The following is a 27,919-nucleotide window of genomic DNA, read 5'->3' as shown; positions in this document are numbered from 1 at the left end:
CATGGAGTCTACCTTCAAATGCTCTCTGTTCACGCAACTCACAGACGTGCAGGTATGCTTTCGACTGCTTTCTACCGCCCGAGGAACAAAATAGATCGAGCACTTGCGAATGCTAATGCCACAATATTTTCACCAAAACGAACAACTTATTTATTGAATGATAGTTTGAATGACAAGAATTTGAGACTAAGCACTCCATGTTAACTTCATTTCTAACAGATTGTCGGCAATTACAGAGATTAGGGACTCTTGGTAAAGGTTTTTCAGAAATGAAAACGCTCGCTATGGCAAGCGCCAGCATCAAAAGGACCTCGTAAATACGATTTTTTTACACTAATTGTAGGGTCAATTGATGGTGCCGTATATCCACGAAATGAAAACTATGGGAAAGGAAAAACATAAATACACACATATTAGAGTGAGTATTATGTTTAAGGTTTAGAGAGCTAAATATTACAACTATTTTTCATCAATTTAGAAGGTTGATGTGCACTAGCATCTAGGAATAAAGGAAAATGTGAACCAACATTCCAAGTAGTGGTTGCATTAAATAAGCAGTTTTTACAGGAGTTATAAGGAGCTTTTTCAATCATCATCACCATCATCCTAAGTCGACGATTTAATGCAACTATTCATTCCGCTCCCCTGTCCCCTAGCCTTTTCGAAGTGATGTATTTCTTCTCTTTTTCATCCTTTATGACCTGTTCTACGTAGCTCATTCCGCGCTGTCCCTTTAGTCCCTGGGAAATGAAGCACTTTGGCTTGCAATTTTTTCAAACTGAATCCATTTTCCACCCCATCTCAAGGGTGGAAAATTTTAATTATATTTTAACCATAGGAGTCGCTAGAAAAATAAATTCTAAGAATAAAATGTTCTTTCCATTTTTTACATCAAATTAATATTTTTCGATTTATTTGAGATTGAAAATAACAGTTTTTTATGAAAAAATCAACGATTTTAATTGGTTATTGGCAAATAACTTGAAAAGTATTAATTTTATCAGGAAATTGTCAATCACAAAACTGTAGCTTGTAAAAAATTAAATAAAAATCTTATTTTGTATTTCCTATATGACCAATTCAGACCAAGCTACAACTTGTTGATGGTTACCTTTTGTTTGTCAAATTCTAAATTTGAAATATTCTATACCAAATAGCGGGAAAACTGTATTTTTCAAGGAAAACTTATGTAATGTGTTTAAAAGTATTAAAAAAAACTTTCTTATAATGAGAAAAAAAAATTATCATGAAATTTGAGCGAGTTATGATTAAAAATAATATCAGTCCCTACTTTTTTTCTACGAAAAAATTAGTGAAAACAACTCCTTATTACCACAGTAGTAAAAATTGATCAATGCCCTTCAGAAGTTCTCTACATTTTAGTATTGTTAATTGATCCTAGAAGTTTGGTAAATTTACAATTATCAATTTCGAAAAAATTGGAGGTAAAAGTGAAAAGCCATTTTCTACAACTTCCTTAAAAATGCTCTTTTTTTCAAAATAACTACAAAAAAACTTGAAATATGAAAAAAATGCTAGAGTAATGAATTGTAGCTTCTTCTTTTTCAAATATTTTGGTTTGTTTAAATTTTCTGTACAATAAATATTTGGTGAGATATTAATGTTTAAAACCTCTATTTACCTCTATTTTACATCTAGTTTTAAACTTCAATTTCCACCTTATTTAAACCCTTTAAACCCCTCTCCTTTCAAAATTAAGGATTTGTAAGAAATTTAATTCACATAACCTCGTAGTCCTTAAAAACCCAACAAAATACTATTTAAATAAACTTTCTATAATCAAAAATAAAGGAGCTATGGTTGAAATACCAATCAAATTTATTTTCGAAAAATTCGAAAACCACAATTCAGAGCATAACATTCCTCATTACCAGTACATATATACTTTGTGTGATTTACGTTCAAAGATAATGAGGCACTCAAATTTACTACAAAATAAACACAAATACCCATAAGATGTATGTATACATACACATATGTGAGTACATTTGCTCTCACTCACATGTGACCTGGGTGCATGCATGTGGTGGGAAGACTGGAAGCCATACAGTCTTCGTTTGATAGTGTTCCATGTAATGTCTACATAAATATACATTTATTTGTTTACGTTACCATGACGAAGTTTTAAATTTGACGAAGTTAAAAATTTTTTGAAGGGGGTATCATTAGTATAATCACAAATTTTATGCAAATCAATTCAGTTTGAAAATTTTTTTTTTACATTAACCCCCAATAAGGGTTGATTATTAAGGGCTGAAATACTCTAAAATTATTTTCCAAACATAAAAAATAATTATACAACTAATTTAAACTAAATTTTACCCATTTTTAGCTTTAAAATATAATTTTAGAAGTTTTAGCATTAAGGGGTAGTTTTCACCCCTAAAAAATAAAAAGCCCCCTTTGGCACCATATAGATTTTGAAGTAAGGGGTATGATTAGTCTAATCCCAAATTTTTATGCAAATCGATTCAGTTTGAAAAAATTGCAAGGTTTTGCACTTTTATGAGCTTTATTTCCTGGACTACTCACCCTTCCACCTTTCCTATGACTGTCATCGAGCCATCATGCCTCACAATGTGGCCAACTACCTTGTCCCACCTTCTCATTAATGTTATTAGTTAATTAATAATCTCTTCTCCCACTCTTCTAAGCACTTCCTCATCTTCATCACTCTTCAGTAGCACCACACTCCGAATGATTTCACTCTTGACTTCTTTGCAGCTGTCAATGCCTCACTGCCATTGAGAAACATGCTCCATGATGTATTGTTTCCTTAATTTTATGCTCATATGTATTCTTAGCTGTAAGAGGATTATTCTTTTTGTAGAAAGCCCTTTTCACCTGAGCTAATCTAGTGACTACATATGTATTTCTTTCTTCCTTCATCCATGGTTGATATTCCACTTCCTGGGTAAGACAACACTTTCACCTCTTCAAGATTTTGTTTCCCTAGTTTAATGCTAGTCCCAGCCTCCTCTCTTTTGCTCCATACTAATATCTTAGTCTTCTTTTTGTTGATTTTAGCTGATATCTGGCCATTGTCCTTTCCATATTTGTCTTCTTTAAATCATTCTTTGTCTCAGCTATGACTGCTATGTTGCCAGCAAATCACAGCATACTAAAATTTTTTCTCTGCGGACATTGACACCCAAAGACGTTTTGATTTTATTGAAGGCTTTCTCGATGTACACATTCAAAATTATGGGGGAAGAGCATACTAGAGTGGTTCTTAATTTAAAAATTTTTAAATTTGTTTTGAGACACCCATAGATTTGTTCCATCTGATTAGAAAAAAAATTGTGAGAAACAGTTTTTTAATTGGATGACAGGAAAACATGCCGCAGTGTACTTAAATTGTTTTAAATTTTGATATAATATGAGCTAAAAATGCTCATTTCCCCAATTTAATACAGTGTGTCCTCGTTTAACGTCGTCCCGTTCAACGTTGTTTCGCGATAACGTTGTCCAAAAATTGAGACCCTTGATCACTTAACGTCGCCAATGCTTCGCGATAACGTTGTTCAAATTATGCGCGACCAAAAAAAAAATGAATAGCGAATAGGACGCTAGCGCATCTGATTGATGATTTTCGTTCGACAGAAAAGGCATAGAGCTCTATCAGAAAAGGTTAGCGTGGGTAGCGTATGTAAAATCTTCATCTGAGCGAATAATTATCGCCTCATTTGCCCATTATCCGTATATTTTTCTGTTTCTAACTGAAAAAATATGTCTACAAAAAGGAGTAGTGATGCTGGAGGTTCTTCAGACGTGAAGAAAAAACGGAAAACGGTGACGTTAGAACAAAAACTGGACATTATTAAAAGAAGTGAGGAAGGTGCAACTGCTGCAGAGATTGGTCGAGTTTTAGGTTTTCAGGCGACGACAGTTAGGACAATTTTAAAGGACAAAGTGAAAATTAAAGAATTTGGGAGGATTGCTACTCCTCAAACTGCCGCACATTTATCTCGCAGCAGAAGCACAGTTTCAGTAGAAATGGAACGGTTGCTTACTCTTTGGTATGAGAATGAAATGCAAAAAAAACGGCCTGTAGACCTATCGAGATTTCAAAGGAAAGCATTAGCAATCTATAGTGACCTCACTAAAGACTTAAGCAATCCTGAGCCTTTCACTGCCAGTCGTGGGTGGTTTGATAGATACAAGAAACGTGCCAATTTGCGGGGTGTCGTCAAAATGAGCGGTGAAGCAGCCAGTGCTGACAGTGAGGCTGCCAATACATTTATGGAAACTTTTAGGGCAATTGTCGAGGAGGGAGGTTACCTGCCTCATCAAATATCTAACGCAGACGAAACGGGGTTATTTTGGAAGCGCATGCCGACAAAAACGTACATTTCAATAGAAGAGAAGGCCATGCCTGGGTTTAAGATGGCCAAAGATCGATTGACTCTATTATTGGGAGGCAATTCATCGGAAGATTTTAAACTTAAGCCTATGTTGGTGTACCATTCTGAAAACCCCAGGGCACTCAAAGGTTTATCTAAAGATCGTTTGCCTGTCATATGGAAAGCCAACAAAAAAGCATGGGTAACGCAGAAGATCTTTGCAGAATGGTTCGCCGATCATTTTTGTCCCACGGTAAAACGGTACTGCAAAGAAAAGAATTTTGCCTTTAAAAAACTACTCCTATTGGACAATTGCCCTGGCCATCCTCCCAATCTCGATGAATATAGTGAAAATGTAAAAGTTGTGTATTTACCGCCTAATACCACAGCACTCCTACAACCTATGGACCAGGCTGTAATAAAAACATTTAAATGCTATTATCTACGCAGGAACTTTTCGCAGGCAATGACTGCAACAGAAGATGAGTCAGGCATTACTCTTCGTGACTTTTGGAAGGCATATAATATTAAAAATGCAATAGAAAATATTGCGCATGCCTGGAATGAAGTTAGAGAATCAACTTTGCACAAAGCTTGGAGGAAGGTTCTTCCAGAACAAATGTTTGGTTTTGAGGGTTTTGAGGATAGTACAGAAGCCATCAACGACGAGATTGTCAAGATTGGGAGAGACCTTGGGCTGGAAATTTCCGGGGATGATGTGGAGGAGCTGTTGGCATCCCATGAAGAGGAACTCTCAACCGAAGACCTTCTCCTGCTGGAACATCAGAAGAGTCTGGAAGGTGAAGATGCTGGCGAAGTCGCAGTAGTAAAACAATTCACTGCGAAAGACATTAATGAGGCAATGACGCACGTTGAGTGTGCGATGAACATATTCAGAGACCGCGATCCTGACATGGAAAGGAGTGCGAAAGTGTGTCTGGCGATTGAGAGTGGTATGGCTTGCTATAGGGAATTATACCAAGATAAGAAGAAGGCCGCCACCCAGAAAACCCTAACTGATTATTACTTCAAGAGTGCAACTAATTTCTCCGAACCCCAACCCTCAACATCACGTCGAGACGATTAAAATTTGTTTTTTTGCTATGAGATTGTTTGTGACGTTTCGCCATAAAATACTTTCTAAATTTAGTTTGTATATTTATTTTAATAATGCCTTATTCCCAACCTTTTACCGTTGTGCTGTGCTGAAATCGTTATTGTGCCGAAGTGTTAATAAATGTTTCTCGCCATTTCCGCCGGGTTAAAGAATTCATATCACCGCGAAAAGTGACTCGCTCTTCATCCTCTTGCATCGGAGCCTGATCTTCTTTTTTTCACTTAGTTTATATCTTTGGCCTGGTTCAGGTGTCTCCCGATTGGTCGCGACGTGTTTTTAAAATTAACGGCTCCAATTTATGGCCTCCTTGGATTCACGCCCAGGATATTCTGGATTCTTTACAAAGAAATGGATCGTTAGGAACCAATTTAAGTTTTTTACATTGTTTCTTATGGGAAATACTGTATCGTTTAACGTTGTTTCGCTTAACGTCGGGTTTTTCATGAACGAATTGACGACATTAAACGAGGACACACTGTACGTACAAACCTCCACTATCGACCATGTTTCAACATTCTACATCGTTACCAAGGAAAAGCCTTTTCAAGCAGATGGTTGGGTGGGAGGGGAATTGAGGAGAGCATTGTGAATACCATCAGGTGGTTTGATGCCAAAAAGAGCTTTACATAGTACATAACTAGAATTGTGACTTCCTTGAGGAGGTGAGGCACACACTGAGAAATTCGGGAGAGTCCTTATATGCTTGTTTGTCTCTTGCATGCATCCCTCCCTCTGACTCTCCCTCTCAACCTCCACACCCTTTTGCATTTGGCGCCTACAAGCTGAATATGAAAAACAAATTGTGGGCTCTGAGTTGCAATCCAATGGCCAGGTGCTAAGAGTTCTGTTTTACAACAAGAGAAAAGTAAAAATTAAGTACATGTGAAAATGTGTCATTTTAGCCGCGGTAGATAGGCTGCCTGCTATAGCCTGTGGTGAGATTGAGCACCTTCTAGGGGTCCTTGTTACTCCTACTGGGAGTGGGAAAGAGCAAGCAATTGCTGTGCGTCAGGTGCTGGATGAATGGAACCTAAGTGAAAAAGTCCGCATCCTGCTGTGATATGACAGCAGCAAGCACAGGGAGCGTATTCACTCTCGTGTCGTGCCCTCTTGTATATATCCCGTGCACCCCCATTTTTGGGTCGTGAGGAAAAAAGCTTCCAAGTGCTTTATCGTTGTGGTCTAACATAAGAACTTGTGATTAATTGGTAAATTGATAATTTTGAGCCATGGTGCCATGATTCATGAGGTTAAATAATGTCAGAAATGTAATTCCTGTAAAGGTTTCCGCAGCAATGTTCATGATGAGTACAGTTATTTGGGTACTCGCACCAGAAAAACATGGCTGGAGAACCCAGATAACCACTCAAGTCAGAAATGCCTCCTCTTTGTACTCATTTTTTTATATTTGGCGCACATTACTAACACTGAAACCATAAGGAGGCAAAACACTAACTGTGGAAAGCTATTGGTTTCCACCACAGAACACAGTAGGTGGCTCATGTTATCAGCATGTTTCAGAAATTGGGGACCAAGAAGGCAGGCAGATCGCATGAGAAGAAGGGAAGTGGTGAGAAGGCGAGGAGCATTAGACTCTACGAAAAGAAATTACTTCCTATTGCTCTCAGGTAACTTGAAACTTTTGCTTGATGATGTCCATGACTTTTCCCTGCTGAAGGAACTCCAAGCTCTGCCCCTTCCCATTCCACTTCCATTTTTTACAGTGAAACTACTTCCATGCTTAACACTAAAACGACCGGGGTAAGCCACATATGTACCTATAATGACCACCAGCAGTCAATTAACCGTTCGCCCTTTTCTTGCGCTCTTTCATTCGTTTTCCCTCCATACTTTTACCTAACGTGTGTTCTGATTATGTTTCACAGCTAGATGTAGTGTTAGAAAAAAATTGCACTTTGCAAAAAAATATTATTAAAACCTAAAAAAAATTTTACTGTAAAATAAAAATGTCTCACTTACTTAGTTAAAAAATAATACACAATGTGTTTTTAAATACAAATAGCATTTCAATACACGTTCTTTGCTGTAAGTACGAGAAGTAGGAAGCCATGGTAAACTACGAGACAACAAAAGAGACAACGCTTAGATGAAGTGACCGAAATTGATGAATGAGATGCATATTTGAATTTCAAGGAAATAGAAAAGAGCGTTAACAGAATGTGTCGTTATGTATTTCATCTTATCGATCCTCTGAGCCTGTGATTAAACTTTAGCGTCTTAGTAAGGCGTCTTCCAGAGACCAAGCGCAATGGGACAATGAGAGTGACATAGGGAGAGCCAATCGACCCAGAAATTATGTTCTTGCCACTACGAAATTAATACTTAAGTGTGTTTTCAACTAAGCTGTAATGTATATGCAGAAGTGGCTGCCTATTACGTGAGACATGTTGCCATAGATGCCAAGGTTAACTCCAATTACAACTTTGAAAAGACTTAAAGCACCACTCTCCTTTACGGCAGCTAACAGGATACAATGTAGAAAGAGATTTGAACATATATCAATCCTAAAATGTGTCATATTTTGTACAATATACTACATACTATTAAGAGCTTTGTAGCATGGTATTTTCTTTCTTCAAGTATTGCTGCACCTCCAGACCTAGATGAACAATAGTTTTTCTTTCAAATAACTTCAAAATGCTTTACAAATTCGCTACTATGCCAAATTAACCAATTCACATAGACATGTTCACCAATGCTAAACTCTGTAGAAACAAACGAAAGGAATTTCAGGGAAAATGGTGCGTGGCTTGTGACATGAAAATTTGGATATTTCATGGAATGCAGTCATGTAGCCCCTTTTTTCACCGGCAATTCTGGAAAAAAAGGTGCACGGCTTCTCCGAGTAAATACTGTAATAAAACTTGTTTTTTGTAAGGGCAGACACTCAAAAAGGACATCCTGTTCTAACCTTGCAGGCATAAGACTTGCGAAATAATTCTGTAAGGTGTTATCGATGAATAACTTGGAAAATCATCAGCCCCACACCTTTTAAATGATTCCACAAAAGATAGGCCTCGGTGGCTGCGGGGTAACGTTCTCGCCTGCCAAACAAGAGGTCGCGGGTTCGAGTCCCGCCTGGGTAGGTTTCCCCGGTCCAGGGCATGGCCGTTTGTGTACGTTTACTTGTGACATTTGTTGTACACCCCAGTGTAAAATGGCCAATAAGAGCTGTATCCGGTGGTTTAAGAATAAAATAAAAAATAAAATAAAATAGCCCGTGGTGAATATGGAAAACAACATATCAGGCATGCAAGACAGGCGTTCTTAAGAAGATCTACAGGATGCAGTCGGAGATATTATGAAATTTGCATTGCAGTAATTACAAACAAATCACTCCAGAGAGGACTACAGAGAACTCCTAGAATTAATGTTATATTTTCAGGTTGTATCACTCCACAAGGGGTATCATTTCATATTCCTGTGGCATTGAACCATGCTAGACGGATGTCCACAGCTTTGTATTTGATGAAATTATGTCTTTTCTACAACGAGTTTCCTTTATCGACAAAATCACAGTTGATAGATGCATTAATCACAAACCATTGATTTTGCATGATCAATACATGAATGGATTTGATGATTGCGTGTTAAACATCATTACTACCTCATATTTGTGTGCTACTACAACCAAATAAGATAATAAATTCCTTTTACATATAGTTACAGAATAAATAAATACCTTGTATTCATAATTTAAGAATAAGAAACAAAGATATATCCATGACTTACACTTTGTTTTTGAAATCCATGGTAAAATAGATGACAGCTCCATTATTATTTTGTTCAATTGGTTCCTGAAGCAAACAGCTCTCTTGATGGCTATCCAAGTAGGGATTCATAGCATCACTAACTGTTCTATCGAGGCTGAATCCATACTGTAAATGAAAGAACACTCATTAGAAGGCTTGAAAATATTCGTTGTACAGAATTCATAACCTTGCTACTCATTAGATGAAACCATTCAAACAGCATAAAAATATCTATGAACATTAGACTAAATTATATATTCTCAAGAAAGAATACTCAAAATATCTTTAGAAATAAGCCTTTGCAACAGGTGAGAAGGCACCACCTGATGGTATGCTAACTGTTCAATGACCATGAAAACAAAAAAAAGAGCATCCAATTCGACAAAAATAAGCTACTATGAGTCATTGACACACCAAGATCATTTGGATAACAATACCCATTGATGCTAAACCCCACACCTGATTACCAGGATCTATGTTCCTGATTTGTATCTTCACATCACACACCAATAAAATGGTAAGTAATGAACATAATAAAAGTTTAAAAGTCTTCTTGAAGCCAATAAATTTTGTGCACAAACTATATTGTAAAATTAATATTACACCACGATTATTGTAAAATTAAAGGAGGAGTGTGCCGGTGAAGCTGATCGTGGCGTAGCCATGAGTCCGTTTCCCTCCTTCCCAACCCAAATGGGGATACAGGCGGTCCCCGACTTTCGTACACAATGCGTTCCCGAAAACTTGTACGAAAGTCGAATGTACGAAAGTCGAACCATTGACTTCCATACTAATAAGGGGTTACGTTCCAAAAGAGCGGAATATACATACTAAATCCTTTTTTTTCACAGAATTCATTTCGATTGACTTAATTTTAATAACATGTTAATAAAACTCCTCAAATCATCTAATTTCTATCGAAAATACGCAGAAAATGCAAATAAAAGTTTAAAAAACAAGAACTCTGTTGGCTATCGAGTGAAACTTCCTCTTGGCGTTTAAGTTGACATTCCACTTATTACGTCCACTCTAAATAAAAGGACATATCAAGAAGCATAACAAAATCGCGTATTTGTTGAACCCGCACTCTGGATACCTTTTAATTTTTACACCAAAATTCGATATTTGGCAGGTGACTTTATTGATCGCGTATATTCCACATGTAATTCAAAAAAGACAAACGGAATTCGGGTGATATTTCGTGCAATATCGTTGCTGAAGGTTTACATGAATTAAACAGCACTCAAACGAAAAAAACACAATTAGAAAGAAGCTCTTACTAGTTTTATTGAAAGCTATTCGATGATGTCTAGTCAACTTCTTTTGAAAAATATCTTCAATGAAGGCTTTTTTCTTCTCTTGATAAAGGAGCCTGTAGCAGGCAGTCTCTCTCCCAAATAAATCACCTAGATTAGAGTCAATTACCAACAATTCCCTTCATTATATACGTTCGTATTGTTCGCATATACTGCTGATACTGCCATTTGAAACAATTGAATGTTGGGATGCGCAATAAACATCGCGGGAATTTTAAAAAATTACAGACCAACGTCCGAAAGTCCGAATTTAGCGTACGAAAGTCGAGTAAAAGGTGTCAATTTTGAACGTACGAAAGTGCGAATTGTACGAAAGTCGAGTGTACGAAAGTCGAGGACCGCCTGTATTGGGAATAGAGCTGCGAGGAATGGTTAAGCCGGTCGTGGCACAGCTATGGGTCCGTTTCCCTCCCCTCCTTCCCAACCCTGGGGATATTGGGAATAGAGCTGCGAGGAATGGTTAAGCCGGTCGTGGCACAGCTATGGGTCCGTTTCCCTCCCCTCCTTCCCAACCCTGGGGATATTGGGAATAGAGCTGCGAGGAATGGTTAAGCCGGTCGTGGCACAGCTATGGGTCCGTTTCCCTCCCCTCCTTCCCAACCCTGGGGATATTGGGAATAGAGCTGCGAGGAACGGTTAAGCCGGTCGTGGCACAGCTATGAGTCCGTTTTCCTCCCCCTGGTCGTGGAAGCCAGCCTCTAGCACTTTGGGGTCATATTACTCATAAAAATTGTTTGAACAACCCACAAAATTAGACCCCAAAGCCAGATGAACCGGAGCAAGCGTGCGTGGAGCACCGCAAGTTCTAATACTATAAGCTCACAATACAGCTGAAGAAGCCATATTTTCTTCAACTTAAAACAATAGAAATTTTGAAAATGCATAATGAATTCAGGAAAACTTTCCATTGTCAGATGCTTCGGTAATTAAGATTTCCAGATTATCAATCTTATACTGTACCTCATTTTTATGCAGGATAAACTTCTAGGAGATACAGTGGAAGCCTGGTTTTGCGAGTATGACTTTTTACAAGAATCCTATTTTTGCAAGTGATAGTCTTTGTACTGCCAAATGGCCTGTGTTTTACAAGTAAAAAAAAATCGGATTTTGCGAGGTCAAAAAGTTTCTTCCGCTGGGCATGCTCAGTTTTGCAAAAGATATTTCTCGAGGGCAATGCACTGCTGAGCAAGCATTTACGATTATGCTTCGTATTAACTGTTTATTGAATAGAAAATACAAGATGTTTGTCAGATCTACAATACCTAACACCAGTTATGTCCAAGCATTTATGTGATTTACGGCCTTAAGTACCCCCTGCACTTTCCTATTTTACGTTCTTCTTTTGTTAGGTGCCATTATCAGTGGGAGGGGAATGGGAGGAAGATGACAGTGGGAGAGGGAGATGCGCTAATTTTTGAATACCGTATTCCTCCGAGCATAGTCCCCCCCCCTAATTTTGTGGCTTGAGTTTCGGAAACAAATTAAGAAAATGGGTTTGAATATAGTCCCCCCCTTAACTTTTATCAAGGGCATTTTTGGAAAAAATGGGGGGACTATATTCAGACATATACGGTATATTTGTCATTGTATAAAATGAAACAAAGCCATATGCTGCTCTAATAATTAAAATTCTTCCCTTTCACCATGTTTTTGTTTTCTTTGGTGATTCCTAATTTCACAGGTAATTATCGTTATTCATACTGTGCGGGCCCTGGAGATGGCAGTACTTTAGCATAGCACGAAAAATGTCATGGTGCCCAGGGGGCCTTCACAGTTTGGTGCTGCGTTGCGGCTAGCGAGCCAATCAGAACCCGTCTTTGACAATTGATATTGTCATGCCGCCAGCTCACTGCGTCGTCGCACAACAATCTGGCCGTGTGTCTGCGTGAAGGCGGCAGTACGCTGGCGATTTCAAATTGGGGTATTTTTTATGGGAAACTTGGTGGACAAATATGCTGGAGTGGCTCTAACGGGAGTGACGAATGCTATTAATTTCCATTATTCACAATTATGTATTTTGAAACTTTAAGCATAGATATTTGATATCTTTCCGAAACATAAGACAAATGTTAATCCTAGATTAGGTTACAATCACTGAGGAGCATAGATTAGCATAACACATACCCGTCAATGGTATCATAAGCTAAATACAGCATGAGAGCTCCTTGTTGGTTACTTCAGTCGTTTAAATCCCAATTTATACTTTTATAATTTTGCCCTCATGATGTGCTCAGCTGAAACTACTTAGAAAATATGGCTGGGACAATCTGTTTGAACAACAGTTATCTTACATAAATGTTCCTGGTAACTATTCACATAACTCATGTTCACTGAGCATATTTCATTTCATATTTTTTGTATATTCCGAGATAGGAAATAAAACTTAAAGGTCATTATAATGCATAGGCACGGGCCATCACTACATACATGATTAGCGACTTTATGGTTGCCATATTAACTTCCAAAGCTATTAATAGTTAAGGAGAATGCTTTAAGAAATGGAATTGCGTGAAAATGCACAAAAATACATATGTATTGTGCGTTTGGCTCAAAATCATAAGATGATATGCTCCTGGGATGATTTTTAGGAGCCAACACCTTTTGCCTATCATTTGTTCCCGCAACACAGAGCTGGAAGGGGCAAAATTTGTTGGCGGGGCGGGAGCTCTCATGGCTTCAACGCAATGCAGAGCTGTGAAGGCACCCCCAATCGACTGAGGTATTTACTAGTGTAAAAAAAATAATCAACAAATACTCAATACTTTGCGTGGGGTGATAGAAACTGCTAGGAATAGGTGCCTTTGCGGAAAATATCTTCAACCACCCCATCATGTTGTATTGCAGTGAACGTTTCAGCCTATTTTCCCAACTGACGGATTCACTGGTTAACATTAGAAAACTGGACAAAACCAATATTATCGTCTTAACATATTCCCAAAATTATCCAAAAACTTCCACCGCATACCAAAAATATTGATTCCGACTAGTTACGCTGTTTTAACAGATTGATTCCGCGATCAAAAAATATAAGTACGGGTATCAAATCTCTGAAATTGTAGGAATTAATACTTTATATGATTGAAAATTCCCCATTTCTTTATATATGTTGATACTCAACCAGAATGTGCCTGATAATGACTCTTTACCTGTTTAGCTTCGTTGAATACCTCAGAAACAAAAGAAAAACTGAAAATAGGAACGATTGAGACGGTGGGTTAATTCAACACCTTCGGATGCAACAAGCGCTCGTTTTTACAAGTGAGGGATTATGAGCACTCCTAAAACCGGGCTTTTACAGTATCATTCATTATGTAGCTATCATCATTAACATAATAGGCATCATTGATAATATCTCCACATTTACAGGCAAGCAAATAAAGGAAAAGCAGAAATTCTAAGGGATATCCATCGACTTGGGAGTCAAATGAGATACTGTACTTCCCATGCTCACTTTTTCCTACATATCATGAACATATTCACAGCCCCTAATAACTCAAAACCTGGGTAACTGACAAGCCCAAGTGCTCATACTAAAAATCAATGACTTGTATCATGCAGGAGAAATTTTTTGAAACTGCTTCCTTGAATTTAGTCGTTCAAGGCTAATTATCATTGACAAGGAAATTCCAACAAGAATGTGCATTGAATTAATTTAAAGAACTTAAAGAATAATGCCAGCTAATAAAGAGGTATATTATCATTAATGACAAAAAAATAATTTTTTTCCACTAACTGATATCTTTATGCAAAGCAAACCAACCCACGCCCATACTAACAATAAGTATTCTCAATTCTAACAAAATATTTTAATGCAACACTTCATTCTAGAACGAAAAAAAGTATAACACTGTGATGACAGTTTCGCATAAGAGCAATTAGGGATCAAGGCTATTTCTACTTATATGAATAAAGGAGCAATATTTATCAACAACTCTACACAGTAATAACGAGAAGCTGTCGGCTAATAATTAATAACGCTTCCATGACTCCCACGGTCCACTAGCAAGAATTATGTGGCTCGGAAATACGACAGTGCAGCGATTATTGGAAGCAAGGTCCTAACTGCCCACAGCACTTAGTTGGGTAGTTGTCTCGTTAAAAGACTTTTGTATGAGTTTTAATGATTTTTCCTTTGCACATAGTATTATATTTACTCTGTTAAGCGTTTTTCGTCTATCAAACATATATAGTTTCATTTTGCAGTCGCTACCATCTATATATCTTTTCCACTTGTTATTCATTCTTAGCGTTTTGGCACTTGTTACCGATTATAGATTCCCGCACTTGTTATCATTACATATGCTTGACAATTACAAATATATTTTAGAATAACTGTAAGCACTTTTGCAGGCTTATGTTTATGTAATGGTTTTTGCCGTTGGAATGAAATAAAAAAATAGTGACGATGACAATATAAACTTGTCAACTTTAGCAAAAAAAGATGAAAAAAACTGATCCAATCTAGGCAAACGCCCATAAAGATTACAAGAGTAGGTAAAGTATTAGTTGATAACTCTTAATTCCACAGACAAACGTCAACATTGATGACTCACCACCGCGGTATCCGTAAAAGGGGAGGCATGGAAATTAATTAGCTTCACATTGAGCAATCCACCTTCGTAGAACCCAAATGTACTTAAGGCGATATATTTCCTCACGTCATTCTAAAATAAGGAAGAATGAAGACAATGAATGAATGACATATGTGAAAATCACTGGTTTCACCCGATTGGGGGAATAATTGACAAACAAAGGCTCTTAGCATTGCCTTTTTTGCCACAGAATTACCTGAACTTCCAACTTGTGAATCCTGCAATTTACCGAATAAAATATACACAAAAACAAGGATATTACCAAACTCTTGCGTTGGAACATGATTGCAGTTACACACACGACATCTATGACGCAGTGTTGCACAACGAAAACATTTGAACGTAGATATCCTAGATATCCATGCAACATTGCGGCCATTGAGCGGCTGAATTCAATCAGCAATTTGTTGACAGGACATTCAATCAATTCAATCTCCGTGAGAGTGATTGATCGTTTCCATATCTTACCTAGATGCAAACACACGAAAAATATTTTTATGTTTCGATAATTTTACAGTAATTGGAGGTTTTAAACTCATTTTTTTATACATGCTTACTACACTCGACATGTGATCTACCTTTTTAGGAAGAATGCTTCATCAACCAGCTTCGGAAATACATTTCGCCAAGGTAAATTCTCAGTTCTCCTGCTCAGATCCAAGTGTTAAGATACATCGATGTTGTGAGTTGAGGTTTTTAAAAATCATTTCCCCAACTAGGTATAACTCACCATTCCATTTTTTCCTCTTCCCGGCCAGCACATTATAAGTCTTTGATATAAGATGAAAGGAAGAAATAAGGAAGGCGCTCATCAAGTAAGCTTACGTTATGGGTTTATTACGGCCAGGCCAACAAATATCCAGATTAATGACAAAATGGATGCCAAACTTTCAGCACTTCTGTAGATGTTGTTTTTACTCCATCCTTTTAGAGTATTCACTGGGATTTATGTATAAGAACAATTTTTCCATTATTGGCACATCTATAGTATGAGTAGAAACAGTGGCGGCTCGTGAGTCAAATGCTGGGGGGGCGCACTCCACCGGGGGGTCATAATTTTTTAATATTTCGCGTATTTTATTAAGCTTTTACGGCAATCTAGGAATAAAATTTTGTGATGCCATACGTTCCGTTTTTTTCAACAAAAATACGCAGTTTTCCTAAGAAAGCTTGATTAATAAATACTAAATGCAGTAGGCTCTCGGTCATACGGATCGGCTTAGTCCGGACTCTCGATTGTACTGATCAATGATCTTGAAGAATAAAAATATATTTGCTGCGATATTTTACAAATACAAACGAAAACACGAAACTTTGCGTTTTAGCGCTTACATTTTTCGCGCGGATATGCCCGCAATAGACTTCTTTTCGTTTTTGCTATCATAATGCGTTATTTGTAAAATCTATACACTTTTTGCAATGATTTAGGTAGCAATGACACTTGTAACACCTGAGGAGGGAGGGGAGTGTCAATGATCTCCACTAGGCAAGAAACACTTCAAGAATGCGCGCGCTTTGTTATTGCAGATATAACCTTCGATTGCTGTGTTGTGGTTGCTTCTTGAATACAGTATGATTTCAAATCAATAATGAAACATTTCTCACACATTTTTAACAAAATCTGGAATACTCACATGCCTTTATCCCAGATAACACGGCATTTGTATTACATCAATAATACACAAAAAATACGTGCCCAAATACATATGTATAAGATGGAATACGATCGTATTACATCGGTATATTTCACGTAGAAGTGGTTCAAAAGTCCCTATGGATGTATGTATTCGTGCGTATTACAAATTGGAAATCTGAATACCCATACATGAATTATACATATGTATACAAAGGAATACAATCGTATTACGTCTGTATATTTCACGTAAAAGTGGCTCAAAAGTCCCTCAGGATGTATGTATACATGCGTATTACAAATTGGAAATCTGAATATCCTTACATGTAATATACATATGTATCTGCAGGCCCTCGTACACGAATTATACATATTGATTTTCTGACCCACATCCACTTAATATCAATATGGATCAAACGGATGAATAAATATAAGGAAACCAGAACATACAGATAATAAAACATTTATTCAAAGAGAAAAATAAAATAATACACACAAATAACAAGTGTGGCCATGAATATTGCTAACAAGCATTAAGGGCCAGCAAACAGTAGGTGAAACTTAGTTTAAAAAAATGGCACAAAGATAAATCAAGTACAAACAATGGTTTGAATTGGAAAATAGAAAAAAAATGTTAGCACGGAACAAGCGTTGTAACCCATTGCACAAGAAGAAACCTGAATTCAGGAAACCAACTCTGCACAATTAACCACTTTCTGAAAGGAGAAAAGAAGAAGTCAAGTTTAAAAGTCATGCAAAAATATATCTTTTTGTAAGATCTGAATAGGAGCTCAAGGCCTTTCAATTTTTTTTTTCAATTCATATAGGCAGTCAGTATTCTGTGAAGTCTGTAATTTTAGTACTAATTCTGTATTCTGAATGCAAATGAAAGTTTGGCTTCTCTGCTAGATTCCAGACATAAGTTTTAAATTTTTTCATTTACCAATTATGTCGAGGTCCCAGCTAGAGCAGATTAGACCTTGTCCTTTGAGAAATCATATATTTTGGGGAAATGCTTTCATTTTACAAAATTAATAGCCTTTCTCTTGAGAAGAATGAGAAATATGAGAAAAGATCATATGACTACTTTTAAATATAAATTAACTAGGAAAACGTGAATCCATTGGTATGCTTATTTAGTACATGATACTAATATATTAGTACCATGTTTAAGTAGCGGATGACTCACACAGAAAAAATATAAACTTGTGATATCAAATTTTCAAACAAATAAATTTCATACATAATAGATAATTTCAGGCTTAACTTTAAGAAACCTCTCGATTATGGTTAAAAAAAAATTTTCCCTCATACCCCAGATAGCACAAAGTAAGTGAGTTAACCGTTTCTTATGGTTTTCTTACGGAAAAAATTGATAAGCAGCTTATCGTAAGCTAAGGGACTTATATAAGGCAAGGGTAAGACGTTAGGGGCGTTTAGGTAAGGAATGCCGTCAAATATCCTCAGGCAATGTAATGCCTTGTTTCCACTACGAAGGGTCTACAGCGGTTAGGGGATGATGGGTAACCTGACCAGCGTTCCAACGGGAAGTTTGTCCGAATACCCTGCCGGGAACAGAAGTTTGGGGGAGGTAAATAGTTGAGTAACGAAATAGCGTGTGATGAAAATGTAGGTTCAAGTAGCTAGATTGTTGCATTTGATCAACATTTATTTAATGCTGTGGCGAAATTGGATCCGCCTCCGGAACAAATGGAAGAAGAAATGCGACGGAGGAGGAACCTGAGGGCCTATATTATAAATAGGTTACGAAGAAAACCCCGGCATTACATTAGAAGAAGTTGACGGTTTGTTAGCAGTCAGGGGTTTTGGGATGGAGATGTTCCCAAATGACCCGATGCTTTTCAAAAAACATATCGTATTCAGCGGGATACATTTCAAATGCTGTGCAATATAGAATAAGGACTAGCATCGTTAAAATAAGTACGCGCACGCGAGAAGCTATTCTCGTCCCTAAAGGATAGCGATTGCACTGTACTACCTCAAGTTTGGGTCAGATCTTGCAGTGGTGGAGGTATTCTGCGATGTCAACATAGGCCGCTTTTATACCCGAGCAGCCTGTCTGCCCACACCTGTTTGTGGCCTTTAAACGTACCCCGAAACCTCCGTTGGATATTTTCCTCTTCATAAATCGAGAGCAAGATCTCCGTCTCGTCGTCTAAAAAATTCTTTCTCTCAGGATTGGCCATCCCCGCTCTTATTAAAAAAAATGTGTACTCGCAACGTTTTTCCTGCCTTCAATAATAGGGAAATTGCATACTTTTTATAAACAGTATGCTGATATACTACAGTAAATACTTAGTACCGCAATATACTTTTTTCCGCTTAAAATTCAGTTTATACCCTAGAAAATGACTCCCAAAAGTCGCCCGAGTTTCGCGGGCTAAAAAATACCGCCCCCACCAATCTTTGGCTGTGACGTCATAGTTCAGTACGAGTCCAAGATCCAAGCCCAGCAACTGCAGGTTTGGAAGAGCCACGTTGCGTTTAAAGGAAAACACGGGTGAAATAAGGAAAAATTACAAGTGGTGCATTGTTCCTCTGTGCAATAACACCCCAGAAAAAATTTTCGTCTGCATTCCCACGGAGGAAATTAGAAGAAAAGCCTCGATGCATGCCGTCTGTCGGGATGAGCGTTACGGAAAAATAAGAGTATAATAAACGGAATGATAAACCCGTGTGCTATGTGAGCGAAGATAACTTTAATATAAATAATATTTCCATATTTCATTGACTGAATATCTTGAAACTGAGATTTTTCGATAATTCGGCCGCCGTAGAATAAAAACTCAACTTCACAACAAAAATCGAGATAGGTGTTTCTCGATGGTTACGATCGTTACGATGGACTCAAATTAAAGTGCCTTAATGATTATTAAGGCGCTTGTTCAATTTCAGTTACGGAAGGACATAGAAAATTCCATGTTGTTTAAAATCAAGGGAGGAAATATGAAAATATAGAGCAACGTTGATCCTCATGCATTCGAGTGCCAGCCAAGAAGACAGCGTTTTCTTCTACTCTCGGCGTCAAAATGATGTGCCGCTGTACTTGGAAATTTATATCCTGGCTTCACTGCATGCTATAATAATGAACTATTCGTCATTTTAAAGGAAATTTTATCCTAAATTCTGATTTATTTTATTACAAAAAATTTCAAAAATGTAGACACGGCCAGTGCAATAAATGACTCCGCGCACCGAAAAATTAGCCGTTTTGTCAACTTCATGAACTTTGCAACTCAACCTAGGGAAAACTACTACGTCTACAGCATTCATCTTCCACATTAATTTACACTCATTAGTGCGGATTAATGAAATGACTTTTGGGTAATTTTAGAACTTATATTTTGTTATAAATTAATGAAAATATTTAAACATTATCTTGTCCCATAGTTTATCCCGAAAGATAAAGGAAGTTGTAGATGGAAAAAGAATGGAATCCAGAGGTGGTCACAAAAAATTAATCGCAGCATTCTTTGATTTTATTCTACGCCGTTGCTTGCTTTTCAGAAAAAGTTGAGTCACAAGAGGAATGTTCCGCGGCCCTTAATTTGGAAACTGTGGAGATAGAGGAAGACGTGTGGATCAGCAATTTCCATTTAGTTGGTTGTCAGGATAAACCAAGGATCCATTTAAAGGTTGTCAGGCCATCGTATGAAGATAGGATCCTGATGTGCACCACAGGGGAAATGGGGTGTTTGAGGGAAAGTCAAACCTAAAGTTGCCCAAAGAATGTGCAGTTCTATGTTGCTCTTTCCCCAGTTAAAACCAAATAGAAATTGGATTGGGATGATATTTTCACCACGGGTTCCAGTGATAGTGAGAGTGGAGGTGATCACGGTCATCGTCGAAGGTCATCCCTCTAGGATTTCCGATACGGAATTTTTAAGTGACAACCGATCGCAATGACGATGAGCTCGCCTTTAGAGAAGGTTTCAGACATATCGTGAGAAAAGCTCCCAAAATGCATTAAAGACTCTGTTTGGAAAACATGCACATTTTAATGCTAATTTAGGAAGTGTTTCATTTCAAAAGTAACTTATTAACACCTGAAGACGTTGTGTTTATTATATTGATCGAAGTGCGATTGACCGATTCTTTCTGCAGAATAGGAAGTGGTTTCGGGGTTTTGAGACACAAGATGGTAGATTGTGTTGGAAGTTCGACTATATTATCGCTACTAAATTGAAACATTAATAGTCTGGCTTCCTCAGAGCTTCCTGTCGCCCTCCAGGCAAGGTATTTTTAAGTTGAAAGTATCATCGACAGCTTCGAGGTGGAAATAAGTTCACCATAAGACTCTACCGGACTGCCAAAAGAATACACATTTCACATGAGTATACGCTTTCGCCAATATTACGCAAGTCTCACTTTGTTATGAACTATAAAACATTACAGATGCACATCAGCTACCTTTCCATTTCTCGGCATCGACTTTCCGAGCCGACGAAGTCTACAGTTTCACTAAAATACCCTGTTATCATGATGGAATCAGTAACAGGAAGCTTGCTAGGATCAGCCTAAGAATAACCATATGCCTTCATCTTTACGCAATCTATCGCTTTCAATGGAGGAGAAATAGATCAAATAATAGCCCTGAAGTCACAAGGAACAACTCTGATACGTCTGCACTTCAATAAATGAATCATAACCACGCCGTCGCATTTATTCAAGTATGCTACCTATACTATGGCCGTGCCGCCGTGCCTCGTACTGAACTATGACGTCACTTTTCTACCAGCCAATCATCGGGCGTTTTCGCTTCTCACTTGCATTTGAAAATTCTCGTGATCTTTGATTCATTAAATATCGCAAACCACGTCATAAAATAATAAAAAAACTTTCACCGAGGTATGCAAACATATATTTTTAAATAATTTTGGGGCTATTGATTATATCTGAAATATATGCAAGTTCCCTATTGCCTGATCTCGTGGTTGTTAGACGAAATACGTTCGTCAATTGCTCACTAGATCAGGAAACTAGCGTTCCCACTACGATTTCTAACCCGCGTTACCTGCTAACCCGCGTCAGCCAACCCGGGTTACAATTCTGACCGGGGTTGGCGCTAACTGCCGTTTCCACAACGATATGTAACCCGGGTCAGCGCTAACCCGCGTAAGAAGGGCGTAGTGGAAACAAGGCATAAGTCACTTCTGTTGGAGCGCCAAAGGCGGCTGAACAGCGTACTACACATGCTACGCGGCTCATCTTGACATGAATTTAAAGGCTATTGGGGAAATTTAGCGAGTTTTTATAAGGGCTGAACAACTGATAACAGATTTTCCCGTAAATAGAAAAAAATTAATAACTGCAAGCAACCGGCTAGTGAAGATATAAAGCATAGTACAAGTACTCTATCCATGCGGCGGAAAGAAAAAAAATAACATCAGGGTGGATCCGAACGTGCGACCCTCGGGACCGAAGTACTACACGCCAACCATTACACCACGGTAGTTGTTAAGAACAGGTGGCGTAGTTACTAATTAAATATCCAATTATGTAAAAAAACTTGTTTGGCATGTGCATGGCCCTTATATACTGGTTACTATTCTTCGGCTCAATGTTGTTGCCTTGACTGACGCTCCCACCCCTCAAACCCCTCCAGAGAAACTCTGGCGCGCAGTGGCGCTATCACTAGGGGAAATATGGAACTAACTGCGGTCTCGGCGGCGGTTCGAAAGCAAATCGGGACGAGATGGAGTGATAAGAGTCGGATGTGGACGAATTATAGGAGGAACGATTAGATTCATTGAATAATTTCACCATGGAAATGCGCTATGGGCTGTAAATCACTAGTTCCTTAGTTTCGGCGGGTAAATAGGACCTAGTGAAGCCAAAGTAACAATAAATTTATCTGCATTAGGGTTTTACCTAACTCTCGGAATTTTCTGATTAAATTAACGAATAATAATGATCGAAGATGATAAAGATCGAATGATGATAAATAAATTAATAATGATCGAAGGCGGCGGCAGTTGGAAAAAAACATATAGGTACATTAAAAGGCATTTCTCCCGTTAACGGCCATTTTACACCGTGCACATAATTGCACAAACTGATGAATTTACTAAGGCGCTGTCAAAATAACATCGTGCAAAGCGATTAAGTGCTAGAACGAATACATGCAAGATGGTGAAATAGCCCTTATTCTAATTTCATTGAAATATCCGTGCAATTGCACGCCAGATGGAGATAGAATAAGATCTCATGATGGCCACTGCTAGTCTTCTTTACAGAGTGAGTCAACACTTCCAATGGTCATTTTAACAAAACACAACAAAGGGTCACTCTCTCGTCGCCTAGGGTCCGGTCTCCCAGATGCCAACGTATGGTGAGGATATGATTGATCAGTTCACCTTACGCATGCTTATATAGGGTTATGTTATGCAAGCAGTTACATAACATACAGGGTGAATTCTGAAAGTGATGCAATTGAATAACCCGTGCCACCCCAATTGGTTGGAGTGGGATCAAACTACTTGGAGTAGGAGGAATGGACTCTAATCATTGTTGCAAGACCAATCTGATAGCTTTCTAAGCTATGGAAGGACGTAAGTTATTATAAACCCCCCCCTTGGCCGACCTTGTCAAGGAAAAAAATGGAATCAACAGTCGAGCAAAGTTTAAGTTTTATGCTAAATATCTTTAGGAAACGAAATAAGTTGTGAGGCTTCTAGCGACTCTGTTCTGCCCTACTCACAAGTTTTGAGGGAGTTAAAAGCCTTTACAATAATAATAATATGCCTTTATTCAGGCGAGGTTGAGACTATGAAGTCCCCTCTTCCACCTATTGAAGGGCTCCTTGCCACAACATGCTACGAATCCACACCCTGGTTCCTGGCCAAACACCAGATTCGTATGCTGCCTCACCTGTAGTCCGGAGGTCACCCCATCAGATATTTTTGTGCAAGTTAGGATTAAGGCAGCCCTGAAATGAACCCATTCTTCATCCATAGAAGAGATACAAACAGCCATGAAAAAGACCTTACGAGAAGCCTCCGAAGAAACCTCCTTGGGCATGTACTCAGTCACAGCACAGTCGCTGGAAAAAATGTGCAGAGGCCTAAAGACAGTACTTAATCAATTTCTTATTACTCTACATTAATGACACAATATCCAGATCACAAAGGAAATATAGTTAATTATTAACCTATGCTATTTAATGTCTCTTTAGAAGTGCACCCTATAACATTTATTGAATTAGAAATATAGAGCGGCTGTAAAATATACAAGACCATTTCAATGCACTACTCTCCAGTGTTGGGAAAAATCTGAGAGAGTAAAAAGTTCTCTCTTATCTTTTGGAAATAATCACTAGGATTACCTCTATCAGGAAAAAAAACACCTTTTGAAGCTTACCAACATTTATTTCCGAGAAAAATTGATAAGCAAACATTTTCAGGTATACATTCTATCAAAAGGAAGTAAATTTCCACATCAATTCGTCAAACAACATCTCTCTATAATGTCATGAAACAGACAGCCATAAAAAGCATCAATTATTCTCCTGAAAACGGATTAAATAAAGGCTGACTGTAAGTTCTTCATTTGAATTCTAGTAGGAAACAGCCACCATAGGTGTTGAATATTGAAGTCCACTGATGAATCATCTTAAGGAACAGCCTTCAAGGAGTTTCACAGACATCATATTAGCTGATAGAACAAATAATAAAAAAGGATTAGTACAAGTATAAGGGCTAATAACAAAACCATGATAAGAAATTTAAAATAAAAAATGTCCAAAATTTAAGAAATTAGACCAAGGCATTTAAAACATATTAAGTCACAAAGAACACAAATATTAGTAATGTGAGTGAGTGTAAATTATTGAATAAACTGAATAAGAATAGGAAAAAAATAAATATTCAGGCTTACAATTAGATAATGATCAATAAACAAAATTAGTTCACAAATTTGGCATTTAAAGTGATGATTTCTTAATGATTTTATAAATAATTAAATAGTCATCCATGAATTCCTAAAAGTCAAAATGTAAAATTCATAGCATGAGCTAAAAAAATTGAGCCATCAGCAGTAAACACTATCCCACTGAAAGCGAAAGTTTTATTAGAACACATTTCCCAAAACTACATCACATCAAATTATTTTCACAAGTTCATGGTTCACTGGTTTCATATACCAGTTTATCATGTGGAAATATGAACAATAATGAGTCCTTCTCTAGACTGTGAGAATGGAATTGAGAAGCAGGATAGATGCAGGTGAAATGTATCTCATGATCCAATATATAATAGATTTACCAGTGATCATTTTAAAAACCTGGAATTTGCTAGAGATGAGAACATGGCCCATAAGGACATTGCCCCATCTCAAGCTGAGTCAACCACTTGTTTGGCTCATGTTATGAAAAATGATATTTCAGCTCAATAGGGAAGTGCACTAATTTTTTTTTATTGCTGAATTTGAAAGTTTAGCCTAAAAAAGAAACATTAGTATAGTCACTTTTATTTTCTGCATCTGGGGTATGCACTTTAAAACGTTTTGAAAGTCGGAAAATTTCATGTTGCGCTGAAACACAGTGCCTCCATCTTGATTGAGATGTGACGTCACAAGGCAGTAGTCACCAGTGGAGTATCGCTGAATTCCGTCGCCTTCTTTAGCGCAGCGAGAGTTTCCGGGAATCGGTGGAGTTTGCTTCCTAAAAATGTCGTCTAGTACCGAAAACATTAATTCAAAATAGAATTATAAATGATTTTTTGTTCCAAATTTCATCTCGACGTCGAAACAAAAGCCTGGAGAAGATATTCATTCCCGTGCCTTAACCACAAGCTATACGGAATAAATGGTTCAAGGCTGCTCCTGACTCTTACCTATCGATGATATTCTGTTTTGAAGATCATTTGAAGGTATTGTAAGATCAAATTGATATTTATATTATAATAATTGACTTAATAGGTACCTCAGTCACATCAGAAAGTGTGTTGAGTCAAAATATAGCATCTTCCGCGTAGACCTACGTAATTTATAAACTGAAAGTAGTTTGGTTAAAGAATTATGGCGCGACTGTTTTTTTACACGACCGGGCAAAATGCGTACTTTGCCCATGATATGTGCATATATGATAACAAACGATTTTTGTTAAAGTTAATCTTTATTTGTTGAAATTAGTACATTTATAGGTGATACAGATATAAAGGTACACGGCAGGTCGCGCGGCGTAATTTGTGCTCCACTGGTGACGGGTTCACCTTGCTGATCCAAAAAATTAGCTACAATAGCTCGAACTTTGAAAACTCGCAATATAGGCAGTCAAAGTACATTGTAAGAATACACGAGACCATTATAGCCCAGAATGTACGTACAATGTCGAAATCCTTGGTTTTCAAATATTGACGTATTTTATACGCCAGCGCGCCCGGTCCAGGGTTATCAACTTTTATTTCATCCTATTTGTTAGTTGAAATTATATTTCAGAATGGTTCTTTTAGCACTGCTACTGAGGTATGTACTGAGTAAGTAAACTCCCTTTGGAGTAATGTGAATTACAAGTGTTCGAGATATATGGCATTTCATATTCGCTTTGTGTTCTTATTAATTATGCCTGTACGCATATTGTTGCTTGCCGCGAGCCTTTAATGGTATGTGGTCTTGCAAGAGTGGTTTTCATTTTTAATGTGGAAGTTGGTCAGTATAAGCAAAGAAAAAATTAACATTTTAGCGCACACCAACCCTTGTAGTCATCGTATCTCTGCGTTTGTAATGACACTGCTAAAATACCTAAACGCCATAGTGATGATAAAAAAATTGTCTCATGTCAATGATTGCTGCAATTATAATTAATGATAAACTTGATGCCGTATGATCACAATGAAGACAACAAAAAATAATGCCATGAAGCAGTCTTGAACCACGGTCCTTCGGGTAAGATATTTATCCATAGAATCGCGCACGCTACCACTACCCCAACCGACCTATTGGAGTTAAAGGATATTTTGTATTTATATACATAACTTGTAAAAAGTAACGCATGAAAATTAATTAATTACAGCCTAACTAACGCCCTAATTGAAAAAGATGCAGCAAGGTACGCGGTCTCCCCTTGTTAGCCTTAACGTCTCGCATTTCTATGGAACGTTGAACCTGTCCTCCTCATTCAAAAATTCAGTAACCATAACTACATCAAAGTTTGGTATACCATTTATAAATCGTTGGAATTTTCCTTCTCCCAACCAAGATTATCTTTTCTTGAACCCATCCTGGACAGCGAACCATTGCAACAACCAGCCAGCTCGGAAATAAGGCTAACATCCCATGATTCTAGTTGCGAAGGGCGAACGTTCCGGCCGGCGTGAATACATACGCAACGAATAAGTCTTGCAGCAAACGTCTGAAATAGGTTTATTAGTTTGACTCGGTTCTTACAAAAAACGTTTTGGCATGATAAACGGCATTGTGTCAAAATATACCCAGCGAAAAATAAATGCCATCATGCATTTATTAAAGATTCAATGTGCTATTCGTACTACTCTTTCCAAACTTGAAGTTGACACGTAAATGAATATTAATATATTACGCAATGATGAAGTCGTTTACTCAAAAGAGAAGCATCCACATATATATTCTGAAGATATTTTATGACAGCAAAAAACGGATACCCTCAAATTCTGTAATTTTTCTATGCAATAATAGTGGTATAACTAAACGGTGTAGAAGCTGCCTTCTGCTACTGCCTTGTGACGTCACGGCCAATATTCAACATGGACACCCGTTTTCGCGGCCTTTGAATTTTTCCATATTTCAGACGGTCATCTCGAATAAAGTATTCACTATTAGGATTTGAACTGTGGTTTTACGACATTATATTATTCTAAACTCTAATTTAAAAAATGTGTTTGGTGCATTTGAAACACTAGTGCACTTCCCTATTAGAATTTTCATAATGCTGTGGTATTTTTTTTTTCATATAGCTTAAAAAGTATGCTTCAAGTACATATACTTAACATTATTAACAAATTTTTTTCAACTAAGTTACAATTTTTTCACCTTTTGTTACGTACGGGACATTGTACACTTCAGGCTAAAAGTTATTGAAAGCAGGCAGAGTTAACATGGTCAAAAACACATTTATCAGAAAAGGTTGTT

The 27,919-nt window shown here is 37.6% G+C and overlaps 1 protein-coding gene and 1 long non-coding RNA gene across 2 annotated transcripts in view; both read right to left on the bottom strand.

The window, feature by feature from the left end:
* Window positions 1-15,487, bottom strand: part of LOC124159600 (protein GPR107) — a 52,802-nt gene extending 37,315 nt beyond the window's left edge. The window contains exons 1-3 of the mRNA XM_046535525.1: window positions 15,359-15,487; window positions 15,124-15,234; window positions 9,235-9,380 (exon numbers count right to left, since the gene is read on the bottom strand). Coding sequence (XP_046391481.1) covers window positions 9,235-9,380; window positions 15,124-15,234; window positions 15,359-15,445 — 344 coding nt within the window. The 5' untranslated portion in view covers window positions 15,446-15,487. The remainder of the gene's footprint in view (window positions 1-9,234; window positions 9,381-15,123; window positions 15,235-15,358) is intronic.
* A 2,783-nt stretch (window positions 15,488-18,270) lies between these two features.
* Window positions 18,271-18,860, bottom strand: LOC124159898. The gene is made up of 2 exons (XR_006865060.1): window positions 18,795-18,860; window positions 18,271-18,360 (listed from the first exon to the last, which is right to left on the bottom strand). It is a non-coding gene; the product is annotated as an uncharacterized LOC124159898 (long non-coding RNA).
* Window positions 18,861-27,919: the final 9,059 nt, after the last annotated feature.

This window comes from Ischnura elegans, chromosome 5 (genome assembly GCF_921293095.1).
Source record: "Ischnura elegans chromosome 5, ioIscEleg1.1, whole genome shotgun sequence".
NCBI lineage: Eukaryota > Metazoa > Arthropoda > Insecta > Odonata > Coenagrionidae > Ischnura > Ischnura elegans.
The sequence above is the reverse complement of the archived record's forward strand: the minus strand, read 5'-3'. Positions and strand labels throughout refer to the sequence as shown.